This window comes from Suricata suricatta, chromosome 15 (assembly GCF_006229205.1).
Source record: "Suricata suricatta isolate VVHF042 chromosome 15, meerkat_22Aug2017_6uvM2_HiC, whole genome shotgun sequence".
In the NCBI taxonomy this organism is placed as follows: Eukaryota; Metazoa; Chordata; class Mammalia; order Carnivora; family Herpestidae; genus Suricata; species Suricata suricatta.
In genome coordinates this window covers 53,269,414-53,296,834 of record NC_043714.1, presented here as the reverse complement: position 1 = coordinate 53,296,834, position 27,421 = coordinate 53,269,414, and the positions used below count along the sequence as shown (strand labels likewise).

The 27,421-nt window shown below is 33.9% G+C and overlaps 1 protein-coding gene across 3 annotated transcripts in view; it reads left to right on the top strand.

Annotated features, from left to right (window-relative positions):
* The window catches only part of CSMD3 (CUB and Sushi multiple domains 3), a 1,185,533-nt gene that overhangs the window by 1,048,072 nt on the left and 110,040 nt on the right, over window positions 1-27,421 (top strand). For all 3 annotated transcript variants that reach the window (XM_029923716.1, XM_029923715.1, XM_029923714.1), the window contains 6 exons: window positions 1,291-1,407; window positions 4,695-4,904; window positions 8,010-8,198; window positions 10,219-10,396; window positions 11,489-11,634; window positions 26,919-26,999. In XM_029923716.1, the coding sequence (XP_029779576.1) occupies window positions 1,291-1,407; window positions 4,695-4,904; window positions 8,010-8,198; window positions 10,219-10,396; window positions 11,489-11,634; window positions 26,919-26,999 (921 nt within the window). The remainder of the gene's footprint in view (window positions 1-1,290; window positions 1,408-4,694; window positions 4,905-8,009; window positions 8,199-10,218; window positions 10,397-11,488; window positions 11,635-26,918; window positions 27,000-27,421) is intronic.

Below are 27,421 nucleotides of genomic sequence, written 5' to 3'. Positions count from 1 at the left end.
TTCACATAGTTAAAGATAACTGTCAAACAGGTTACTGATAAACAAAACATGAGTGAAATTTTTACTGAATTTGCTTTCATGATATATAATCTGAAGTTTGAGTATATTTTGTTATTCCTAACAAGAAATAAATAAATGAATGAAATTGCAGATAAGTTATACATGTAACTTTCAAACTTGATGCACAGTCATGAAATTTGATTCTTCATCCCACAATCAACAAATGTATTTTAGTCCTTATATGACCAAACAATAAAAATGTACTTTTAGAGGAAAGAATTAGCTTCTAAAATGCAATGACTCTTTTAATACATGTTAAATAGTTCTATCTAATCACGAACGTGGTATCTTTTCCTGTATTTTTTTCTTATTAATAGCAAATCAATATAATAGGGAGTCTGAAACAAGCATATTTATAAATTATGCCTAAATTCTCAAACCTTGTGCTTCTTTTAACTTGTTTTGTACTTCCCTATTCTTTGTCTAGATTCTTTTAGTATAAAAGGTGACCATATCTCATGTGTGATATGTAAATCCTTCACATATTAACAAGAGAAACAAATATTTTTCTTTATTTAAAATTTTTTATGGTTTATTTATTTTTGAGACAGAGAGAGACAGAGCATGAATGGGGGAGGGGCAGAGAGAGAGTGAGACACAGAATCTGAAACAGGCTCCAGGCTCCGAGCTATCAGCCCAGAATGCATCTTGGGGCTCGAACCCATGAACCATGATATCATGACCTGAGCCAAAGTCAGACGCTTAACCAAATGAGCCACCCAGGTGCCCGAAAACAAATATTTTTCTTAAAATTCTTTAACCTTCTCACAAAAAGAAGAAGGAGAGAATGTAGGGAAAATGGTTCCCTCTCAAATACAGTGTTTAGAATGGTTGTTGTTGGCTAAATTATAGCATCTTTGGAATGAATGAATACATGCCTGGAAGTATTTACGGATAAGAAATAAGCTGCCTGTTGTGGAAAGGACGTATTTTCCTTGTTGGATTGTATTCACTGCACACGAGCTACTTCTTGCTGAGCAATAATTGATTTAGCTTGCATTTATTGCTGAGGAAGAAAGTATGTTGTCTGTTTAAGCTATTTTATAAAATGCATTGTCAATTGATTATCTTTGATTATAGTGTGTGGTGTGAATGAGAGTTGACAATATTAAAATTTATATCAAACAGTTTTAACTCAGACATGATTAAGACTTGAAATGATTTCAATTTGCTTGTAATACCATAAAGTATCCTACTGTTCTGGTTGACACGAGACCTCTCATTTTGTAGCTCAGTGTGGTGGCGCTATGTCCGATTTCAGCGGCGTGATCCTCAGCCCTGGGTTTCCTGGAAACTACCCCAGCAGTTTAGATTGCACCTGGACAGTAAAGTTGCCCGTAGGTTTTGGTATGTATATTAAAAGCATGTGAAAGAGTTTTCTGTATTAATGCATCCTTAGAAAGAAATATCAATGTGTAGTAAAAACTCATAAATTATACTTGACTTTGGCATTACCTACAGTTATATCAATTAAAGAGTAAAATTTGGATTGCTTGAGCCAAGTGTGTTTTGTTAAACCAAATACCTTTCAGTTGAAGTACTAGGATAATTGAAAATATATGGACATTTTCTAATTTCATAGTTAAATGATAGGTAGATAGATGGATGGATGGATAGATAGATAGATAACTTTATATTTTCCCATTGATTTGTATAGATTTAGCCTTAGATGTGTGTGGCAATAATAAATTTGATATGATTTTTATGTATGATTGTTTTGTGTCTTTCTTCTTATCATTGGAACCAAGTATATAGATAAATTATTTTCTGTTAGTTTATTGAATTTGTCTCTTTTTTTTTTGAGAGAGAGGAAGAGAGAGAGCAAGCAGGAGAGGGGAAGAGGGAGAAGAAGAGAGAGAGAGAGAATGAATCAATCTTAAGCAGGCTCCACACCCAGCATGGAGCCTGCCGTCAGGTGTAATCTCATGACCATGAGATCATGACCTGAGCTGAAATCATGAGTCAGATATTTAACCACCTGAGCCACCCAGACATCCCTGGATTTATATAATAGTCATTGCAAATAAATAATATTTTACATTTGAAAAGTAGTAAAAATTTCTAATTTGGGTCTTAGGTACCTATATAGTTTAATACTTTCTAATTTTAATAATACAATTCCCAGTGTATTGGATATATTGCATTGTAAAGCATTTCATAGATTCTTTCTCATTCTTCTTTCACTAATATATCTTCTTGTAACTTCATATCCCAAAGGTCTGTATATGCTAAATAGAAGTGATAAATGGAAGATAGACTTCTTATTAAATCACAGAAGACAAGGATGCATAGAGACTCCCTGTGAAGCACACACAAACTGTGGATTTCAAGCAATTAAGACATTCTGTACTATCTCACTTAATGAGGACTGAATTTAGTACCTCATTGCCCAAAGACATCTATGACCTCAGAATAAACACTCCTATTTAAATATTTTACATAATTAAATATTTTACATAAATTCACAGGAAACTAGTTTTGATCACTCTTTACTGACTACATCTGATAGTCCAAGTACTATGCCAAGGTGGGAATAAAATGCATAGTGTTACAGACCTTGTACCTTTCCCCAGAAAAGTTACAGTCATAATGAGGAGACAGATAGTCAAATATGCTATTACAAAAAACTATAATAAAGAATACAGGATTGTAATTAGTACAGACACCCAGCCTCATCCAGGAAATGGAGAAAAGTCTTGTCAGAGGAATGGTTCCTAAATTGTGACTTTATAGGTAAGTAAGAGTCAGCTCAACAAAGATGGTCCCTCTGTGGGGAAACAAATGCTAGGTAAACAGAGTGACACATTGAAAGATGCAGATGAAAAAGCTAAAGAAATTCAACAATAAAAAATTCTCTCTTAATAATAAAACATTATTATGGCTATGACATGGAAACTCACTCTGAAGTTATAGTCAAATTCTATGTCCATTCATTGAACGACAATCACGATGCTAATGAATAATAGGTTTGAAGCTGTATGATTATTCTTATGTGTCTTTTCCCAGTCACTTAAGAGGACTCATCCCATGTTGCTTATGGAGCTAAGTGAATTATTTTAAAATAAATTATTAAGCATATTTTAATGGTATCATTATATCAACTTACCTTTTGTTAATACTTCCTTGATTTTAAAAACCAAGTTCATTAAAATTAAGAGTAATACACATTTCTGTTTTAGAAGTGAAAACATTAGAGACTTTCTGATTTGATTACATTTAAATAATACCACTGTTTCCTTCGAGTTTTTGGTTAAATCAAAAATTAGTTCTAATGTATTTCAAAAAGGTAATTTGTAATTTTGAAAAGAAAATGGAATATATTTCAAAAATTAAAGGAGCATTTTTTTATGTCCATAAACCACTTATTGACAAGATGATTTGTGAAAAGGAGGCTTAGGGGAGGTTTCTGGGAAAAAATTATGCAGTTCTTAAAACCTCACATATTAAGGTAGCATGTTCAAAGTTCCAAGAAATTTGTATAATTGTATAGAAACTTGTTTAAAATTTTAAATCCTATTTTGAATGTTTCCCAAATGTATTTGCCTATAAAACATTTTTCCCATGTAACAAAAACTTTTTGTGGCACTTTTTTCCAGCAACAAAACATGACTTTAGATGAGAACTTCTGTGTAGTCATTGAGGGCAAGAGTCCAAGAGCCAGAGGGTCTGAGTTTGAATTTCAGCACTTTTAGGTCATTGTGTAATTTAGCACATTGGTTAGCTTCTCTATACCTCAATTTCTTGATTCTCATGAGTAATTGTGAGCATTAAATAAATTAGCACTTAAATAAATTAAATAAATACATAAAAATTTAAAAGAGGGTCTAGCAAACACTTGATAACAAGTTATTAACAAGGTGGAGAATGATAGTTACGATAAAATACCCTCCAATTCCCTAAAATTGAATATTAATTGAATTAGGCAAACATACTTCAGTGAGGCTTTTATTTTGTTTTTTCCATCTCAGAGACATTATACTATCTCATATTTGTATGTTTATAAAGATATTTGGACTATATTACAATATTAGAGCATATGACAATGATCACTAGAATTTATTGAGACAATTATATAAAAATAGGAATATTTTTATAAAATAGTAGGGAAAAAAATATATATAAATTACATGCCTGAAATAATATGTTGGGGAAGTTAACGTATCCCCTATAGATGAATGACTACTTTCTAATCCAAGCGTGGAGTTTGATTCTGTTAGTAAATAAAAACTGCAATCATATTTTGGTTCAAATTGGAATACTACAAAATGCATATTTACTGAATGACTTTTTACCTTTAAAAATTTCTTGATACAATTTTAAATGGTATTAAAAAGCAAAAAAGCCCCCTTTTTAAATTGGTTTTGCTGTGGCCACATTATAGTAAAGTGAAAGAGAGAGTCCCATGTGACAAGTAGTGGGCAATGAAGACCAGTATTCTGTTACTTTGAACTCTGGCAAAGCTGACTGCCCTAGCAAACAGCAAACCCGGGGCCCAGATCTTGAGAGTGTGGCCCTTGACCTGAATGGAAACAAATATATAACTATATTAATGTCAGTGTGTGTTGTGTGCGCACACACACGCATATTTAACTGGCTAAAGCAATAAAGTACTGTTGTTTGTTTTTCTTTTTTAGGTGTACATCTACAGTTTGTAAATTTTTCTACAGAAACCATACATGATTACTTGGAAGTAAGAAGTGGATCATCTGAAACTAGTACTGTTATTGGCCGACTGAGTGGTCCTCAAATACCATCTTCCTTATTTAGTACGACTCATGAGACCAGTTTGTATTTTCACAGTGACTATTCACAAAACAAACAAGGGTTCCACATTGTATACCAAGGTGAGAGTAATAACATACAGTGAAAGCTTATTGAGCTCCACATCAGCTATTAGCAATCTATTTTCTATATTCTGTTTTAGACAGAGTAAGGAACCCACGCTAAGTGAAGCCTCAATTAGGCAGGATTAGTCAGGTTTTTTTTTTTTTAATATTGCAATTTTGGGGCAATGGTATAGGGGAAATGACGTCTTTCTGAGGCCTTGGAAAACTCTAACCATGAAAAAAAGATCCAGTTGGTCTTAATACACAATTAAATTAAGCAAGCCAAAGCAAGGCAGTTAAGCAAGGCAAGCTGGACATCAATGATGTAACTTGGCTCTTATGTTAAAATAAGTGTATTAAAAGATATTTTGTAGCACTCAGGTATTCTTTGTAAAATTATTTTCTTAATACTTTATCATGATAAAATACAGCATTTCTTCATTCCATTCTATGTCCATGAGAATATAAAATAAATACTTTGAAAATAATATTATTTTAGTCCTATTTCTATTATAAAATTGCTACATAACCCTTGGCAAGATTATTATCCCATTTGAATAGAGTTTGGACCCAGACACAAAACTGACTCTCCAGATTCAATCTAAAATAGACTAGAGCTCCATTCCATTTCTTCATTTTTATGATGGAGTTAGTAATAGTACCTCCCAGATTAATTGTTTTGCTCTATATGATGAAATGAGTGTGAAGTATATTCCATGATGTATCCCATTAGTAAATATTTAGTGCATTTTAACTATTAGCTATGTTTATTATTATATTATTTCAGATTTTTAAAGTCTGTATTTAAAATTAAACATTTAAAGTTATGATATTTTACATAACGTAGTTCTGATGGCCACATTTTTTAATCATAATAACAACATTTAATTCCGTCTCTGCCATAATTATTAGAGTACTGTATGAGCATGTGATACTTTTGGAGTGAGCGCCACAAGAACATCTTTGTCTTCTTCATTGATGCATCTCAAGTGCATAGGACAGTAAAAGCACAATAAATATTTACTGAATAAAGGTAGATACCCAAAAGGAAATATAACAATAGTTAAAATAGACACAATATCCAACGACATGGTTCTAAAATAATTACAATTTGCATTATGCTTGCATACAAAATTTAAGAGCACAATAATTACACATCATTCTTTACATAAAATAAAATCATTTCTCCCACCTCTCAGTGCAGAATCAACCATGTTCCCCAGGAACTTAATTATTTCAAAAACAATTGGGCAACTGATGTAAGTTTCTTATTTGCTGCTAGAAGACACAGAGTTATATCTGTAGTCCCTTTCTGGCAAGTGTTCAGGGCCTTCAGCCAAGCACTTTGCTACTTACCTTAAATCAGGCTTCATCTACTTTTTTCCTGTCTTCTTTTTCTTGCTGCCTTTCAAAACAATGCTCTTATTTGAATGATGTAAAACTAGAATTTGAACTTTATTAACTTCATTTTTCAGTGAATGTGCCTTGAAAGACAATTCATTATTTAGATAATAAAATCATAAAAGATTTAGCATTTTTGCTGTTATTGATATAATATTAATATTTTTGACATGAGACATAATGTGTTAAGAAAGGTCACTAAATATTATTTATGAATTATATTGAATTTTAAAACTATCTCTTCTTTCATGCATTTATAACAGTTGAGCTAATGGCACTTTTGAGAAATAGGTTAATTTATATAGATTCAAAGAATCAATGTTACTTTTGGATGATTTTGTGATTACCTTTTAAGAATTTCCTAAATTTTGGAAAAAAATGAATATTACACAATTAGGTGTACTCTTCTACTGAAAAACTTGCTCTCAAAATTAACATTATTACTGGAACATTAATTGTGATGTTAAGCCCCATACTGTAAATGTTATGGGGAGAGAATTTTTTCTGAAAAGTTAAAATCTAGTTCCTATATTTCCTTATTAAAATAAAAAGCATAGAAAATAAAATGTTATAAGAGTTATCACAGGATTATTTATCTGTCTGAGTCTTATCTTACTCCAAATTATCTAATTATTTAAACTTACTGTGATACTCCTTCACATTATTTGGAAGTCAGATCATTCTATTGTATACCTTAAACTCTTGCAACACTGTACGTCAATGATATCTCAATAAACCTGGAAAAAAACCTTTTAAATGTGAGAAAGGGTTTATTTAATAGGATAACAGATTCTAACTCTTAATTATCAAATGATACACATTTGTTTTAAATTGGAACAATTCCTTTGGTTTTGATATTTGTGTATTTGTGAAATATGAATTCAAATGAAAATCACTAAGAATAAAAGCACTGATAATTTAAATTTTATTAATTATAATAATATAATTTTGAACTTCTTGAAAACAAAATCCCAAATACTAATAATATTGATATGAGTATATGAATATGTATGATGTTTATAGTTTCAAAATTGATTTAGCAATGTTCATTAAATGCCAACTGTGTGAAAGACAATAGACAAAGCCTTTACTATATAGTGGTAAACATAATAGGAGCTTTGCTTTCATACAGAATGTAGAACAAGAGAAATATGAACATAAATATGCAGTTATACTATGCCAAAAATATGATAAGTGAAATATAAAATTTATATTAGAAGAAAATTTGTTTCTTTATATTTTATCTTATTAAATCACTTATTTGGAGAAATTGAACAGTGAGATATTTTAGTTTGTTTTTTTAGAGAAATAGTAGTAAAAGTTTAAAAAGTCTTAGAATTACACATATGTTTATTCTATTCTGTATATATGCAATATAACCATAAAGCAATTGCATTCTATGGAAAGGAATCAGAATATGTCTGATTAAAATTGTGGCTTTAAGAGTAGCTTACATTTTCATTAAAAGTTATAATTTCATTAAATTGCATATATGGGTGTAGAAATTTAATGCATTTCTATGAATCGTACTAACATTTAAATATGATAATTATAGACATGAGAAGAAATTTATATCATGCTGCCATTGACATTATTTATTATAAACCTGAATGACTATTTATTACCAACAGCAGGCAGAGCTGCATTTATTTTGCAAGTTACAAATAATGTCTGTGGTCTTCTGATATTTAGCAACAAAAAACATTTTTCCCCCTTTTCCAGCCTATCAGCTGCAAAGCTGTCCTGATCCACGCCCATTTCGAAATGGTTTTGTGATTGGCAATGATTTTACTGTGGGTCAAACTATTTCATTTGAATGTTTCCCTGGATACACATTAATTGGAAATTCAGCTCTCACTTGCCTTCATGGAGTGAGTCGTAATTGGAATCATCCACTTCCAAGGTGTGAAGGTATGCTTCTAACTTGAAGTTATGTTTTAGGTGATATTATCTGTGTTTCATAATTTTTGGCTTGGCACTCTATTTTTTCTTCCTCTTCAAATAGCATGATAAATGTACAATCTTTCTTTCAGTTGAGAACTAGAGTCTGGTCAAAACCAATAAGGCTCCAAAATGAATAATTGATTTTATCATTATTGGCAGGAATTCTAACCTTTTCCATTAGAAGTGAAAATGCAGTTAACACTCAGAGTTGCTCCTGTGTATGTGTCTGCATGACTGCATGTGTCTGTATTTAGTAATCATTTTTATATAAGCCAATAATGCAGATATCGCTATTGAATTTGGGCTCATTTTCTCTAAAAATCCTTTTAAACAAAAAGGACTTGAACTTTTTATAAAGCTAGGTTTATATACATGACATAAGATGAAAGTTAAACAGAGAAAAGTCTAATTTTCCTGGAGTCCAGCTCCAGCAGGTCCAGGGCTCTCTGAAGGATGGACGGTGTCAGCAAAAGGGAGTGAGAGAGCCTTGGTTTTCTTTCTGCTCACCAGGCAGGCGTCTCTGTGCTGACCAGAGTCAGCTTTATTTATTGAAAAAATGTGTGGGGTACAAACCAGGAGTGGCAATTGCCTTAGACAATGATTCCTAATGACAAATTCTTTGGTATGTAAAAATTTCCCAGAACATAGATTGGTAGACAACTCATGCATAATCTTTATCAATAGTGATTGAAGTAGGTGAGTAGATGTTGATCACTTGGGGAAGGGAGGGATCTTTAGCATTTAAATACCAGGCAATGTTTTTAGCATAGCAAAGGCAAGAGTTAGTTCTTTTGTGAGCAGGGGTCAATAGCCTATTTTCTTGAGGGGAAGTAAAACAGGTTTCTCAGGAAATGTAATATTTGCTCCTATAATCACAAAAGAAAAAACTCCTATAACTAGTTTTTTCATAAGGTACAATTCACATATTTTTAGCATAAGATGGCAAGTCACTCCTGATATCAGTCAGTCAGGTGCCTTGGGGGTCAGTGCTCAAGCAGGGATTGAGTGGGGGTAGACATTGGTTGCCATCTGATGGTGGTGTTATGCCCAAGTCGCAATATCCTCAATGACCAGAGACCACCAGGGAGACCGAGGCACGCATGCAAAGGCAAAGGGCTTTATTACGGCTCAGGCTTTGGCTCACAGACTTCACCAATGAAGTGGATCTGTGCTGAGAGCCCCGAACAAGGGCTGAGCAGGGTTTTTTATGGGGTTTGGGGAGGGGGAGTTACAAGAAATTGTGACATAGGTACAGTGACCCAATCACTATCATACAATATTATTGACAGCAGGTTTAACCATTCACATTGTCTAGAGTATTCGTTACTTTTGGTGAGATCCAATTACAACATTTAGAGTACCTTTAAAATCAACCAATTACAGGGCGAGCCTAGGGTCTTGTTCAGCGACTATCGGGTTAACTTCAACATTAGGTAACAGGGTCCTATCTAAAGTTCCCATCTGCAGGCCTCCCCCTTAGGAATGTGGAGAGTGGTAGCTGGCCTTCCCTGATTGGGTGTTGCGAAGGTGGTCTCTCTTGCTCTAGGCAATGTGTAACTGCCTGTTAGTTTCGGGGAACTGAAACCTAGGCCTTCTAGATCAGAGGGGAAACTTAAAACCTGTCGTGGAGTCTGTTTGGTTTAGACCTGTGTCCTTACAATGGGAGGCCTTGCAAACCCACCTTTCCTCACAAGGAGATTTTTTCTCAACTTTATGAGTTCAGAAACTGGCTTCTGGCATAATTTACTAGTCTAGGAATAGTTAATGGTAACTATGTAACATACCTCACGTTGAAAAATAAATAAAAGCAAGATTATATGCATATATTCTTCTTGGTTGCCAACCTCATTTTGTATGCCTCAACTGAGATAAAAAACATAATACAGATGTATTTTATACTGCTTAAGAGATGCAATGTTTGCCTTTTTATCTATTATCAGCTTATTGTTATTTTATTTTAACATTTTTGTGTGTATCTTTTCTGTAGCTCTTTGTGGAGGAAATATAACTGCAATGAATGGCACCATTTATTCTCCTGGGTATCCTGATGAATATCCTAACTTTCAAGACTGTTTTTGGCTTGTACGAGTACCCCCTGGGAATGGAATCTACATCAATTTTACTGTCCTTCAAACAGAACCAATCTATGATTTCATTACTGTATGGTAAGCCAGCACCGTTGTTATTGATTGATTCAGCTATACGTAACGATGAAACGAGGCAGGAATGAAAACATATCACAATCCTCTGTACAAATTGCCATTTGATATTGGAATTGGTGTGAGTAACCAAGGGTGACAGTGTGTGGTTTGTAGAATGAGACAAACGAGAGAATTCGGTTTTGGCTTATTTTCCCATGAAATAGCTAAACATTTAGAACAAAAACTTTCATGGATAAAAAAAGATGGAAATTTATTATTAATATCAGAGTTAAGTTTACAATAAGCAAGTTCTCTATAAAACCAGTGAAATTTAAAAGCCTATATTCAAATCATTAAATAAAGATTGAATTCATCATTATATATAAAATGTCATATTTGCATTATAATCATCCTGTTAGTGAAATATCTTTATTTAAAAATACAGAGAAAACGAGGCATCTGAGTGCCTCAGTCAGTTAGGTCACTGACTTCTGCTCAGGTCATGATCTCACAGCTTGTGGGTTCAAGTCCCATGTCAGGCTCCGTGCTGATGGCTCAGAACCTGAAGCCAGCTTTGGATTCTGTCTCCCGCTCACTCTGCCACTTCCCTACTCATGCTCTGTCCCTCTCTGACTCTCAAAGATAAACATTGAAAAATGTTTTTTTAAATTACTAAAAATATATTATAAAGAAAATCTCTAAATTAATTATTGACGATTGGTTACAAAACTACTAAATGATTTCTAAGATTTCTTCTAAATGTACTAGTCTATGTTTCTCAAGATCATTTTGAAGAAAATAAAAGGAGGACAAAACTCAAGCATTTGGGATGAAATGGATTATGGTAAAAAAAAAAAAAAAACCAGACAATGTAATTGATTACAACTAATATGGGTTATTTCATTTAGGTAAATATGTGATATATTTTTATGCTTTGCATTTTTAGATATATTATTACCTAGATAAATATAAAATGCACCAATATGATTTGGTCCCTGTTGGCTATTTCTTCTCTTGTCTCTATCATTTCATAAGTAATACTTTCTTCAAAACTTGTGTAAAACTTCCTCAGCAAACAAAATCTCAATCTCTTTCTCCTCTGTCTCTCTCTAACAGGGATGGGCCAGACCAAAACTCACCTCAGATTGGGCAGTTCAGTGGCAATACAGCTTTGGAATCAGTCTATAGCACCTCAAATCAGATTCTAATCAAATTTCACAGTGATTTCACAACAAGTGGCTTTTTTGTGCTCAGTTATCATGGTTGGTATTATCTAAGAGTTTCTATTTTAGTTGGCACTATTTCAATTTAAAACTGTCTTGGAAAAATTGAGTGTAATATATATTTAACCAATGATTGAAAAGGTATTAAGATTTGACACTTCAAACACATTTTCTTGCAAAGAATGACCTCTTCTAAGCGTTTAGGCACTTTAGAATGTGAGCAAATGGAAATAGGAAATAAATCAGTCAGTAATTACTTAGTAGAAAATAATCATTTTTGTGTGGAAACCAATAAAAGAGAACCAGCTGTTCATATTTTATTGCATGTAATTTTGAGACATCAATAGATTTTTCAATACAAAATGTTTAATCTATTCAACCTGCTGTGAGTCTTTCTAAGAATAGCATCCAATATCTTTATGCTTTGGATAATATTATTCATTTATACTCTTATTTCAAAACCATATCTGTTCTAGAATCTTACAATTTTAAGTGACTATTCCAGATCATTAAGTTCATAGCTTTTACTCCTGTGAAATAATTTATGAAGAGTTTCAATTTTAATTCTTTTTATAGATTTATTCTGGGTCCTCTCTTCATAACATTAACCTTTTGAAAGAACATTCAGATGGTTCACAGAGCTTTTTAAAACATTTCCTTTTATCTCAAATTTACTGTATTCACTTATGAATAAGAAAATGTTTATTCCTAAGGCTATACCCTTTCTTCACTATGACCATAGTTCCATAAAGCACTTTCTGCTTTATGATTTTGTCAGATCAATCCAATGTGTATTCCACAGGATTAGTAAGCTACTATATTAAATTTGCAGAAGTTACATAAAACTTTGGGAGATAAACATGTGCTTTGTCTTATTATATTAATATACAATGTAGTACTATAATCTTTTTTAATACAAAGTAAGAAAACTTTTGATATCCAAAGCTTATATTCCATGAAAAATACCTTAATTCAGGTATTGTTATACTCAAAGACATTTAAAGCATATCAGGTCTAGAAATAGAGAATAGATGAAAAATACTTGTTTGCTTAATCTCGGCATTGACCAGGCAGTAAATGGTACTCAGTTTGTGCATTGTTAGTGGCCCACAGCTGTCAAAGCTGCATGTTTACTCTGGCACAGCCAATTGGAAATTGAGACATTCTGAGGCACCTGGATGGCTCAGTCAGTTAAGCATCCAACTTGATTTTGGCTCAGGTCATGACCTCACAATTCATGAGTTCGAGCCCCATGTCAGGCTCTGTGCTGACAGTACAGAGCCTGCTTGGGATTCTCTTTGTCCCTTTCTCTCTGCCCCTCCCCTGCTTAGCTGTGTAACCTCTTTCTCTCTCTGTCTTTCTCTCTCTCTCTCAAAATAAATGGATGAACTTAGAAACATGGAAAGTGAGGCATTCAGTGGGATAACTTTTATTCAAGCTGCTTATTTTTTTACTAACTTATTGTTTTGTTTTTTTTTTTACCTGAATTGGTCATTGATGCTGATAGTATGTAGGTAGAGTCTAAGGCTATGAAAGTAGTTTTATTACCTTGATAGATAATCCTAACCTGGGCACTGATACATTAAATAACAGTTAAGGCCAAAAGATGAATTTGTTGCTGAACTATATTTTGTACATTTTTTCTCTTCAGGGGACTCTGCATAAATTTCTATTATTTTGTGTCCTGCCTGAACAAGTACTAAAGAAGGAATTATTCATTCATGAAATCTAAACATACATATGATGATTCCTATAGCCAACATAAATTCTCATAAAACTTTGGAAATGTTTCAAATTGGAAATATTGCCAAAGAAAAAGATGTGTATGTGTGTGCATGCAGGCGTTTGGAGAAAATATAAGGATGACTGAATGTCACACACAGGCTATGTAGTAAATTTGCATGGACATTTATGTCAATGTCTATACATATATTCTCATTCCAAAATATGTTTCACTTGACTTTTATAACTAATTTTTGAGTCATGTGCAATAAAAGATAATTCGCTTAGGAACAAGAAAGATCAAATATTTATTTAGCACTTTGTTTTCTAATTGACTTAGGACAAGCTACTCTTTGGCTTCTGCATTCTTCAGTTGTAGAACAACATAGTGGGATTGCTGACAGGCTTAAGGAGAGACTAACTAGAGAGAGAGAAGTTACTCCAATTATAGAAATATATTAGTTGGAACTGTATTAAATTTCCAGTCAAAAAATGCTGAATATTGACAAATTTGTAGAGCTCACCCCAAGTTAGTGCTGTCATTATTACCATTATCAGCATGAGATTATAGAGATGTTAGGAGAATTGGAGGCAATGGATAATGTAGTTACCATAGTGCCCATTGGAGCAAATGTTCAATAAATGTTCCTTTCTTCAGCACATCTTATCTCACACTTTAGATTTTCTACTAGTGGGCTTATATTTATGTTTATACATTAAATTTCATAATAAGTCACAACTGCCAGAGCCTAGAAAAGCTTTATGTTTGAATCAACATCCCTGGGAATCCTACCTAAACCTCAAAATAATCTTGAAATTTGAGGATGTAGCCAGGGCTCATGTTAAACATTGACAGATACCTTCTATTCCGCCCTCCTTAGTAGGGTAATTTTCCTAAAGTATTGCTTTCATTGTCACTCTCCTTTTCAAGATTACAGGATGTCTACATTAAATCAAATTTAAAGCTACCCTGTAATCCAATTCAATGAATCTTACTCTGCAGTGCCTGCCTGGTCTAACTCCAATCAGATTGGTTTCCACGCCACCTTCTGAACTTCCATTCCTAAGTGATTTCTTACTCATATTCTGTTCTTTTTGTCTCCCTCTCTTAAATTTCATTTCCCCCACTTTTTAATAATTCCATCTCATAGGGTCTCAACCACCTTCTAAATTATTGCACTTTTCCTACCAAACTTTTGAAAACTTAATTACATCATGGTATATTCTTTTATAAACCTTGCAAATTTAATAATAGTGAGCACTTTTTTGAGGACATAGATCACATTTATGCTTCCTAACCTTTTTATATTTTTATTACTGACTGATTATATTTCAGTCTTACAGTGGGAAGTGTGAGTTCAAATTATTTTTTAAAGTTGAGTTTATTTGACTTATATTACTTACAGCTTTTAAAGATTATTTTATGATCATGAAGATGAGTGCATATTTCCACTCACAGAAAGAAACAAAGAAGATGACTGTTTCAAGTAGTATTCGTATAATTAATACAAAATAATACAACTAAAAATAGAGTACTTACTTCCTGAGCCCCCTTTTAGGCAGATGGGTTAGTACTAAAATGAGCCCCATAATGGTAAAAATATTGATCAAGTTGTTAAGTAATTTTATAAGTAAACCAGGGAGGTTATGCACTATGTATCACTTATTTTAAGCTGATTAGGTAAATCTAAGCTTAGAATGGTTTACTCCCTAATTCAGTTTTCTTTAAACTCTGTTACTGATTTAATAGCTCCTTATATTATACCCTACTATAAGTCAGAAGTGGTCTTCTTAGGACTTGTGTATTTATTTTATAAATTTGACAGATTAATCTTTTCATATACTTTCTTAAGATAACACTGATCAGTTAGACTTTATTTATTAATGTATTTTGAATTTATTTGAAAAGAGAAAAAAAGTGTTTTCCCCCCCTACCCGACTTCCTTTGTGAGATCCAACTAGTCATCTCTCTTTTATAAAACAACACTTTCATAAAACCTTTCATGATCAAAAGTAACATTTATAAAAAGCTTTGAAGAATGAAAGTTCTGTGCAGTGAAAAAATAGGACAGGCGTAAATGTTGAGGCACTTTATCTCAGATATCATACTTCTTTTTTATCTGAGGAGACGTTTTTGTCTCTCTCTGTATTTCTGGAATTGTAATTTCCTAAATTAAGAGCTAAAGTTTCTTGATATGTGCCACAGAGTCACGATGTGTTTGGCTTATAATAAATAATAACAATATTCGTTCCTAATCAATGGCTTCCTAAAAGTAAATTACACAAAACTGGTTTTAACTACATTGTTTTTGCAGACACTGACTTTCCATATCAGTCACAATAATAGTGATGGCTGCCGTTTACTGCAAACTTAATATGCTGGAAAAGTAGCTAGCTACTTTTCATGTAAGACGGTTAATTTTTGTGATAGCTCTGCAAAGTATTATTATCCTCATTTTAATAATGAAAGAACTAAGGAAAAAAATTAACGACATCAAGCTAGAGAACTAAAAAATAGAAGGGCTGCCTGGAATTCAAAATAGGTCCATGAGACTCCAAAGAATGACCTCTTTTTAAATAATGACAACAGCGATGGCAACAATAATAGTCGTTAAAATATATAGAGTTCTTACTAAATGTCAGACAGTGGCCTAACCTGGTACTGTCTAACACATAGGTTATATTTAATGCTAAATCAAAATTTTCTTTAAAAATTTAGCCCAAATGATTTTCATTTTTTGCAAGGTGATAGGTCATCTCATTTTCTAGAAGATAACTCTCTTACTTAACACTTAGAAGCTCTTAGTGCTTCTCTTCTTCAGGACCTACAAACTAACAACAGTATATAGGTTTATTGTGATGTAGTATGTTCTTTACAGTTTCCAGAATGTACTATAGTCACTATGTGAAGAGGAGATAGTTTTTATGGGGGCTTTGATTTATGGCAGCCATAACAACTAGGAAACTATACTATAGCCAGAATGTATATTTATCCATTTAAAACAGAAAATTTCATTATCACATTTAAATATATTATCCAGGGAATCATTTTTTTCTACCATCAGAATATTAGAGACCCTCATTTTATATACAGAAGACCTTCCTAATGGACATAATAGAATTTAATTGTTTTCCATTATTGGCACAACTGTAAAAGAATGACTTGATTATATGTTGACTTTCAGATAATTTTTGAGAAATGTATTTAAAAGGCTTATAATGTCTTTTAGGTCATCTTTTAAGTTTATGTTGCCTTTACAATAAATGCTGCATTTAGTGAAAGTATATTTAACTCCACAAAGTCCTGTCCTAAAAGAGACTGCTGCAGGTATAAGGACACAATTTATATAAAACATAAATCACCATTGCTTTGAACTGTGTGACCCCTTTGCCTCACACAGCCTAAAGACCTGACCTCCTTTCATATGTCAGTAGATAGAGTACTGAACTCATAAAGTGTTTCATTATTTGATATCTGGAGAACACAGGGGGTTTGGACATTATACAATCATATATATATATATATATAATATATATAATGTGGTGAAGAAACTGAAAAACCAAACTGGTGAAACCATTGTGAGAAAAAGATAATACCATTCTATGAAGTGACTTTGAGTGTTTACTTTAATGACTAAAATCATGCCAAAATTGCTTACTATATTTTGACATTTGGTTCTATGTACACATTCATTGATAAGTTGTAGCATTTATTTTGTACAATGCCATGCCATCAGGCCCCTCCAACCAAAGTCCATCAGGAACACACTGACTTTTCCGTTCAACAAAATTAGGTTTATTTGTTTACTGTAATGAGTGAGATGACATACCATGAGGGACACTGTGGCATCCCAGTATTTAGAGTATCATAGAGGCTTATTATAGGAGTTGGGCTGTGCAAGATGTTTCTGGAAAAGCTCAAGGAAACATGCTTTATCTCTGCTTTGGGTGTTGTTAGAAAATTGGAGAAGTCCTATAATCGGATATCTTAATCCATTTCTTTTCTAGAAGGTGAAAGGAATGGAACATGACTGGAACAATAATTGGTATGGAAGCACATTTGCTCATATTCGCTGAGAAGGAAGACTCTTGGTCATTTTGGCAGTTTGGATAGTGTTTTTATTTTTTATTGTCCTCAGATATAATTATGGAAAGATTTTCTTTTTGTCTTATTCCAAAAAAGGTGAAAGAGTCATCATGTCTGATGCTAGGTGTTAGTGAAATTGTTATTGGTCAACAGTGGAAAATTAGGCTGTGTCAGTCAGTTAGAGCCAGGCCAGTTCAAAGCTGAGAGCATGCCTGAGGTGTGTGTTTTGTTTGCTTGTTTGTTCTCTTTTCTTTTCAATATGCAGAGTAGGTTATGATAGTTAAAGATAGGTATAACATATTCCTTTAAAGCCAAAAGCAGACCAAACAATGGTGATGAACAGGGAGAGGAAAATAGACACTAACAAAGATCAAATGACAATGTTGATGTGCTCTGTTATCTACTGACGTGCCAGGTTATTCAACTACATAGAGAAGGAGAGATCCTTGGCCTATCACTTTGTGGATTCTAATGGGCTCAGTACTAAGACAAGATATTTTCAATGAGCTATCTGAATATAAGAAGTTAATTCATTCAGCAGATATTGAAACTTTTTATGGATAATTCAGGACATTGCTCAATAATTTTGTTTACTATACTTCTGTTATTCCATCTCTAAAGAAATACCAACAGGAGCGAGCACCTGGGTGACTCAGTTGGTTAAGTGCACAACATTGGCTCAGGTCATGATCTCGTGGTTTCTGAGTTTGAGCCCAGAGTCTGGAGGCTGCTTCTGATTCTGTGTCTCCCTCTCTCTCTGCCCCTGCCACACTGGCAAAAAAAAAAAAAAGAAAAAGAAATACCAACAGTGACTTCTTGTTGATTCTTTTCTTGTTGAAAGTCTCAGGGACTTTGTCAATCTCCATTCTAAATCCAGACATGGATCATTTTCTCCTGATTTCTAAGATTCTTCCTTATATAGGCAGAGAAGCAAACTGATTGTAAAATATTAATGGAGTAAAAGTGATATTTTTAAGTAAGTTAAGCATTGCTAAAACTTTCCTATATGGTTCCTGCCAACTTGCTAGCAGATTTTCTCCAAGATGGAGAAAAATGTGTGTATTATTTTTCTCAATTAAAACTTGGAAATATTTATTTTAAACACTCCTAACTCTTCTTTCAAGTTGAACTGCTTTAATTTACTTTATATAACTTTTGTAATAACATTGACAAATTTGCATATCTGAACATATTCTTATCAATGCTTTTCCTCCTCCAAATCTTCCCTAAATTATGAAATTATCATACTTCAATTTACCTGAGTCACCGTGAAGTATACCAGTGGTTAGACAGAGCTTAGAATTTGTAAGGGAAGATAGAAAATTATTTTTTTCCTCTGTAAGAGATACACTTTGGTACTTGGCAGAAAGGTTGCACACTTGTGCTTTTTTGGTTTAGAGAAGGAAAGTCAATTTGCCAGTATTCCGTTTTGTCTTTTTTGAAGAAGCCTTTAATAGTTCAATTGAACTGAAGTAGATAAATGTAGTATTCTTATCTGGAATTGGGTTGGATGTTTCATTACAACAAAAATAAGAAATTAAAAATAACTGACAAATGTTGCCAGTATTAAACTCTAAAGTGATAGGGATCAAACTGAGGGTTGATGGAGGGAGTAGAGGGTGGGGATGGGCTAGATAGGTGATGGGTACTAAGGAGGGCACTTATTGTGACGAGCACTGGGTATTGTATATGGTGATGAATTCCTAAATTCTACTCCTGAAACCAGTATTACACTGTATGTTGAGTAACTAAAATTTAAATTAAAATAACTAAATACATAAAGATTAAAAAATAGTAAGGTAATTTCAAGAAGAAAATTTGTTGGACCAGGAACCAGACATCTGTACACATTTGAACCAAACATGGCCCTAATTAAGGAATAGTCATCCTCAAAAGATACTGACATGTAGAATATGATGCCCCTGTGTAATTATTAAATAGTAAATGGTGTAAAGCTAAGTGGCATGCCAAATAAAATGATCCTTATAGAAAGAACACAGATTTAAATCAATGTAAATATCTATTATACAGCTTTTTTTCATTAATGGTCATAAACGTAAAGGTGCTTCTAAATAGAACAGTCTGTGAAAAGCATGGACTGAAATATATGTTCTGCCTGTAACTGGATGTGTGGCCTTGTCTACCTCACTTCATTTCTCTAGGTCTGTTTTACTCCTTCCACTCTCTAAAGAAGAAAAAAAAAGTCAGACTAAATGATTTGTAGCATAGCTTCCAGCTCAAACAATGTAAGGGACTACACCATATAATATTGAGTATTCATCCTAGACCTGTTTATTTTCTTCAAAATAACCTAAGTATATACACTATAGAGAATGTAATGTTGCTTTAATTAAATTAATTCTTAGTTAACATTTTAAAATATGGTTTACAGAGCACTGTACTAGCGGTTTTAAGACCAAGACACATGCAACAGTATACTTGGTTATAAGATGAGTTGCTGAAGCTAAGGGCTTTCTATTATAGCGTAATGTACATCAGGGTGAAACAAATAAGGAATCTCAGCATTTTCAAATATCCAGTTTAAAACACAGTAGAAACAAAGTGAATAGTTTGATGTGTCCTGGGAAATCACATGGGTAATAGCCCTTTGAGTGACTTCGGAGTTTTGAGCAGCTAATCCATAATCACAGCTGCCATGCTCATGCTAACCTTTGCCCAACAGGGACTGTACTCTCCCTTTGAAATGATAATACACGTAAGGCACAATTCTAAGCACTTTACAGTATATTGACTCATCTTAGATTTATGTTTATTTTGCAGTTGAGAAAACTAAAGCACAGAGTCTGAGCACTTTGCCTAACGTCAGAGCTAACAAGTAGCAGAGACAACATTTGAACAGTCAGCTTCCAGAATAAAAACTAGATCAGGCTGTCTTGTGCCCAAAAGTATTTACTCACCAACACAAATTGGAGAATGCATATATGTATTTTCCAGTGATGTTGATTGGGTTGATAGAAACATCTTCAGAAAAATCAGAGCTGCACTGTTTAGTTCCCCTTCAGTCACATCACACCTGATGTATCGCACCTTAAACCATTGCTTTAGTATACCCTGCTCCTACCAACCAAGATAATATGCCTAGGTGACTTGTAATTATATAAGTAATTGTCAAATCAAAGTGTTTTACAAAGATAAAAAGTGAAACTTGGGAAAAACAAAAAGTATATTTTACCACAAGTTCTTATTCATCTGTGATCACCAAATATGTGGAAGGAATTGAGCTCCAACTTGATAAAAGAGCTTACCCTTATATAGTACTTGCTATGTGCCAGGCACTTCTCCAAGTGCTTTGTGTATATAAACATTTTGATCCTTGTAATCATCCTTTGAGTTGGCATAAAGTTATTACTATTATCACTACTATTTATAAGCGGGGAGAAGTGATGTCAAGGTCAAGTAACTAGCCCAATATTTCCCAATTTATCAGTATTAGAAACAGGATTTATAACCAAAGATTCTGGATTTGGTCCATACTCACTATGGTAAGAATTTATTAATATGTAGGTTTACTCATTCATTATTCATTCTTTCATTGTTCTAGTGTTCAATTACTCAGTAAACATTTATTGAATACTGACAGATCAGATATTGCATTATGACCTGAGAAGTTAGTTGCTAATAAGATAATCAAAAGTCTCTGCTCTCACACAGTCTATATTCTAGTGAAAGAAAATGTAGAGTAAACAATTCTTATGGAATGAGGAAATTGCCAGAGGGAAAATAGATGTGAAACAGAGTAACTGTAAGAGGTTAACTCTAGTTAACATGAGTTAATAGAGACAATGTCTTTATTTTAATTATCTGAGGGCAAAGGTACAAAAGACACAGGAAGATAGGTTTCAAGAAATCAAGATAGATAAAAATAAAATCATATGGAACATAGTTTTAGATATGTCATCAAATGTTATCCTGTTAGCCACTTGAGAGCAATGTTGATTAGGGAATGGAAGGGAGTCCAGTAAGGGTAAGATTGTAGACATGGTGGATTTTTCAAAGTTTATTATTGTGAGAAAGTGTAGAGATATGGTTTAATATGTTTTATGAGGTGAGAATGGCATCATAGGTGGGTGAGATAACAAATCAGGGGTACTTGAGTTTTAAGTGGAGGAGAGGAACTCTCTACATCTGCAGCTAAAATTATAAACCGTTAATAGGTGGGGCTGAAGTTAATTAAACAAAGTTAGAGGCCCTTGGAGAACATAATCAAGACTTTTAATTTACTGTCAAGCCATTTGAGGACCCTTGCGAGTTTTTTTAGATCTAATCAACAATTGTTTATTTAACACCCTCGGCATTATAGACTATTTAGGAGTCTCTGGGTATCCACCTTTGTCCCCTTCCAATTGCGTTTATTTTTCTTACTGTAGCCAGTTATTTTTTTAAAGGAGAAATCTTATCACATTACTTCCAGATGTAAAACATCACAGGCTTACCATTGGCCTCAGATTAAAATAAATCCTGAGCATAGCGCATAGCGTCCTGTCGGACTTAGCCCCAATTTATCAATCTTTCTCATCCCTTCTCAATCAGCCCAGGGCTCTCGCCCAGCCCCCCACCTTCCTCTTCTCTGGCATTACACTTGCTGATTCCTCTGATTGGGTTATTCTATGTGTCATCCCTGTCCCCAACACACACACGTGTGCACATGCGTGCACACACACACACACACCTTGTTTCAGATAGTTAATTCCCACTCATTAATAAGATAATTTGATTAATAGCTTCCTTACTGACAATTAGTGCCTTTAAGGGTATGGTTGTGTCTGCATTGTTCATCATCACATTCCCAGCATGCATGATATGGTGTCTGATACGTAGTAGGCCCTCCATAAAATGTATTTAACAAACAACAAAATAAAGTGTTAGACACTACAGGAAATGTAAATATGTACGAAATGGTCCCACACAAGCCAAACATGGAGCAAGCGCTAACACATTCATGAGTAAAGGTGGAATAATTCAAGAACCCTCAATGCTAAGTATTATGGTACCAGTTTCCAGGCCTGCAAGGTTGTAGTGGGGCACCAACATGGTAAATATAAGGGGCCTGAGTAAGTTCAGGTGAGATATAGCAGACATCTCATAAAAGGGATGGGTGAGAATTAAAGTAAAAGAGATGTTTTATCTAGGATTACAAATTTAATCAGCAGCCAATGTTTATACAATGACAATAGGGAGTGGCAGCACCAAAATAATTCTCCAGACCAAGTTGGTTTGTCTCTAAATGCAGGAGAAAATACGGCTTAGTTTTCAAGAACTTGGTTCAAATTCTGGCTCATTAAACTGGGCAAATAATTCAACCATTCTGAAATGTAGTGTCTGTCTTAGCAATACAAACTAGTTACACATATCTTGATGCAGTAATTTGAGGGTTAAATGAAGTAACTCATGTAAAGTAGCTTGCAGAGTTGTCTGTGCACAGTGGATTCCACAGAAGTATCATGTTACCTCCCTTCCATCACCTCCTTTGTGTATGGGAAGGATTGCCCTAGAGAGACACAGAGACAAGAAACACCTTGTAGACAAGTTTAATAATACATGTGCATTCATTTCCTAGGGCTTCTATAATAGAGTACCACAAACTGGCTGTCTTAAGCAAACTGATATTTTTTCTCTCAGTTCTAGAGGCCAGAAGTATGAAATCAGTGTATTCACAGGGCAGCAGTCTCTCCAAAGGCTGTATGTAAGGATCCTTCCTTGACTCATTCTAGCTGCTGGTGGTAGCCAGAAATCTTTGGCACTCCATTCTCTGTCCCGTCACATCTTCCCTGTTCATCTGTCTCTGTCTTATCTCTTTTTATAAGGACAGCATGGTGGTTTAAGGGCCTGCCTTAATTCAATATGACCATAAATTAATTCATTGCATCTGCAACAACTCTATTTCCACATAACATTCTAAGGTTCCAAGAAAGACATAAATTTTGATGGGCACTATTCAACTCAGTACAACAGGTATGACATGACAGGTCTATACTGAAATGTTGGCAGAAAGAATGGAAAGACAATGGACAAATTTTAGACTTATTTTAGCAAACAAGCTAGTAGAAATGAATGAAGATTGAAAACAGAATGGTTGGAAGCTGTTTATGATTTATTTTTTGTAGTTCTTGTCTTTAACAGTCTAAAGAAAACAGATGCAAAGGAGTTTCCTTCATTATTTCATTCTTCTTTACATTAAGGTCAGAATTATATAGTTCAACTATGAAAAAAATCTCAGCCTAGATCTCATTTTCTAGAACCATGACCCACAATTACTTCTACTTTATGGCCATTTGCAATTTTAAAGTGCAGAGTAATCCTAGGGATGACTGGTCAGAGACTCATTCCTTCCTAGGGAAACTTGTGTCTTATATGATATTTGGTAAATGTTTGTTGGGTTATATGCCAATTACCGGAACTCATTAATTGTGAAAAAGGCAGATAAGCAGTCTTCTCTCTCATATTACTTAAAGTCTAAATAGAGACACAATGAACAAATAGGCTAAGAAATGGACAATAATAAATGTTGAGAGAAGTCACACTTATGTGGGCTACATCTTCTGCGATTAGAAGATAACAGTAAGGAGTAAGTGTAGGTAGGCAGTGAGGAACTCAGAAGACGTGTTTATCCAGGTGATATAAAATTGGGAATTGAGACACAAATCAGACTTGAAGTTGAAAGAATAAATGAAACTGACTGTAGAAATTTTATTGAAAGGGAACTTTATTCAGAATTCAAATCTATAAAATTGAGGGGCATAGGATGGCTTTTATGAGATAGAGACAAGGGGATAGGACATTACTCCTCCTCAGACCCTCCATGAGCCTAAGGTGATCCCTTGGTTCATGAGACACAGTTTGTAAAACTGCAGGTCATGGAAAAGAACAAAAAATAAGAAAGAATTTAGCTCACAGCGCACATGTAGACTTGGCAAAATAGCACAAGATCTCAGGGCACCTGGTTGCTTCAGTAAGTTTACTGTCTGCCTCTTGATTTCAGCTCAGGTCATATCGCACTGTCATGGTATCGAGGCCCACATAAAGCTCCCTGTTGGGCATGGGGCCTGCTTAGGATTCTCTTACTCCTTTTCCTACTGCCCTTTGCCATGCTCCCCCCCCATGCTCTCTCTCCCTCTAAAATAAAACAAAAAAATTATTTAAATAGCATAATATCTCTGAATATCATATTTTTTATTAATAATAATTTACAACCCCTAGTCTTTTAAACTCTGCAACTGAATTATGTAGGTCATTCTAGGCATGTTCTACAGATGGCACTAGTCATGGATTCTTCACTGACATAATAAGATGATTTTTCTTAATAAACTAATTTATTCTTAGCATGAAAATCAAAAATAACTTTATAGGCAAACAAAAGTGAAATAACACATGTGTGGGCAACTCTACACTTTACTAACTTTTGAGTTGATCTCTGTTCTATGTCAAGATGAAATAAAATTCTCCAACTTTGGTTCAGGTCATGATCTCCCAGTTCATATGTTCAAGCCCTGCGTCAGGCTCTGTGCTGACAGCTTGTAGCCTGGAGCCTGCTTCAGATTCTGTGTCTCCCTCTCTCTCTACCCCTGCCCTCTCACACACACACACACACTCTCTCTCCCAAGAATAAACATTAAAAAATGTTTTTTAAGATGAGATAAAATGCTCCCCTCTGAAGCAGCCTTCTAAGGATTTCTCCAGAGTGGGCTCCCTGTATCATTCTGTCTCTCCCCTTTCTCTTACCTATTTGGCATTTATTATAATTACCTTTTACTTTTGTAATTGTATCCCTTTTAAGGTCTAGGTTCAGGAAAATTATTTTAAAAATTCCTAACATTACTCTAAACTTTTTTTCTCAAAACCCCAGATTACACTTTTCTGTCCTGAGCTTCTTCCTAGTGAGTCTTCTCTCTAGTTGGTAACCCTTCTGTGGAGAGCAGTGTTTTACTTGCAAATTAACATCTTTGCACAGCAAGTGCTTTTATAAACAGGTTGAAGTACTAGAGGGAAGATGTTTGAAGAGACAGACAACAATTACAGCAGGAAATTGAAACAAAAATTGCCCTTGATTCATTCCTCGTCAGCTACATTTCGAAAAGTGTTATTATTTTCTGTCCTTAGTCACCTGAAGGTGTATTAATCGAGAGGTCAATTGACCACTCATAAGTGGTTTTTTGTTACATGATGATGAATCAGTGCCCATCTCATTGCCCACGTTTTCTACTCCATCTGAAATGCTCTTATGTCCATGGTTACCCGTCAGAACTGGAAGAATCTTACTCATTCTTTAAAATGTACTTATCCATCTCCTTTTCTAGGAGTTTCCTTAACTGGTCCAGCTGATGTTCCCCAGTACTCTCATAATTCTCTCACGATAGTGACAATATTGAAGGTATGGGCTTTGGAGTGAGAGGACAGAGGCTGGAGTCCGGGCTAAGCCCTGTACTAGTTGTGTGAGCTCAGACAAGTTACTATGTCTTTTAAACCTCATTCTCTTTATCTGATCATTGGGGTACCGAAATAATTTATCTCCTGAGTTTAAGCTATAAAATTAAGCATACAAGAGACACTCTTCTTCAAATATTATAGTAGTGTAAAGTGTGTTCTTGACTGAACAAGATTATATTACATTTTTAATAAATCTTAGTGAAAATAAAACTTCAAACAAGCAAGTGATTATGATGTAGATATCAGATGAGGCTAGCAGTCGTGATGCTTGGATGCATAAAGAGCTTTTTATTTTGGTGGCCTTTAAATTATGCCAAATAGGAGTCTTTCTAATCTAAAGGCGATAACTTATTAAAGTGACATACATATTAGAAACATCAAATTTAACAAGTAGGTATTTCATGAATATACTCATATAACATGGTGAGACAGGCTCTGGAGCCAGACTACCGAGGCTTAAATCCCAGTTCTGCCACATTATAGCTGTGTGACTTAGACCAATTCTTTGATTCTCTTTAACAATTTTTTCTTTCATAAAATGGTGATGATTATAGACATAGCCATAAATGAATAAAATAAACAAAATTTTTGTGAGTTAATATAAGTATTTATAATATTTTCTGGAATCGAGTAAGTGTTGAGTACTTGCTTGCAATTATAACTATATGCTGGCACTTTGCTACATGCAGGAGACTCTGAGATGAACTTTGGCACTGAACATATAACAATGACATATTTACAATGAATTTAAAACTGCAAATTGTGATAATTCCAAGGAGAAAAATAACAGCTATTATGTAGCACATAGCAAGAACATATAGAATGAGTGTAAGGAATAAGGAGTTATAGGTAAGCATTTTTACCCTGGGAAAATATTTTGGCATCTAAGGAATGATTGGTTTTCCCTCAATACTGTAGCATTTTTTAAATAAACAATTGAAACTTGATAAATTGTAGCATTTATTTTTATTCTGACAAATAAAGCTTGCATAATTTTTTTCACATGTCTGAATATATATATGTATATAGTCACTCAGAGAAGGAATAAACATATTGTCTATTTTTGTAGCTTATCAACTAAGAGTGTGCCAACCTCCACCACCCGTACCCAATGCGGAAATTTTAACAGAAGATGATGAATTTGAAATAGGTAAAGTCTGATAAATTATTTTTAAAAAACATCATGTTAATAGAAGTATTTTCTTTAAAAGAAATAAGCAGAATAGTAGTGACCTGAGACTGTCTTTCTCTGGATTGATGTGGAATGTTCTGGAATTCTTAAGAATAGACAGTAGTACAAAGGCCAAAAGGGCAAAAAAGTAAAAAGATCAATTTAGGCAAAAAGTAAGAGTTCTGTATCCCTAGGATGTATAAGTGGAAAACCAGTATGATAATTTTAACCATATAACCATGTTCTGATGGTCAATAATTTGTTTTCTTCCAAATTATTATCTTGTTACCTTCCAATACACTAATGCTCTTTGAACCCAGGCTTAAGTCTCAAACATACAATGAAGAACATATAGGGTGTATTAGAAGATATGTTGTATTTCCATGTCTTTGAAAACAAGT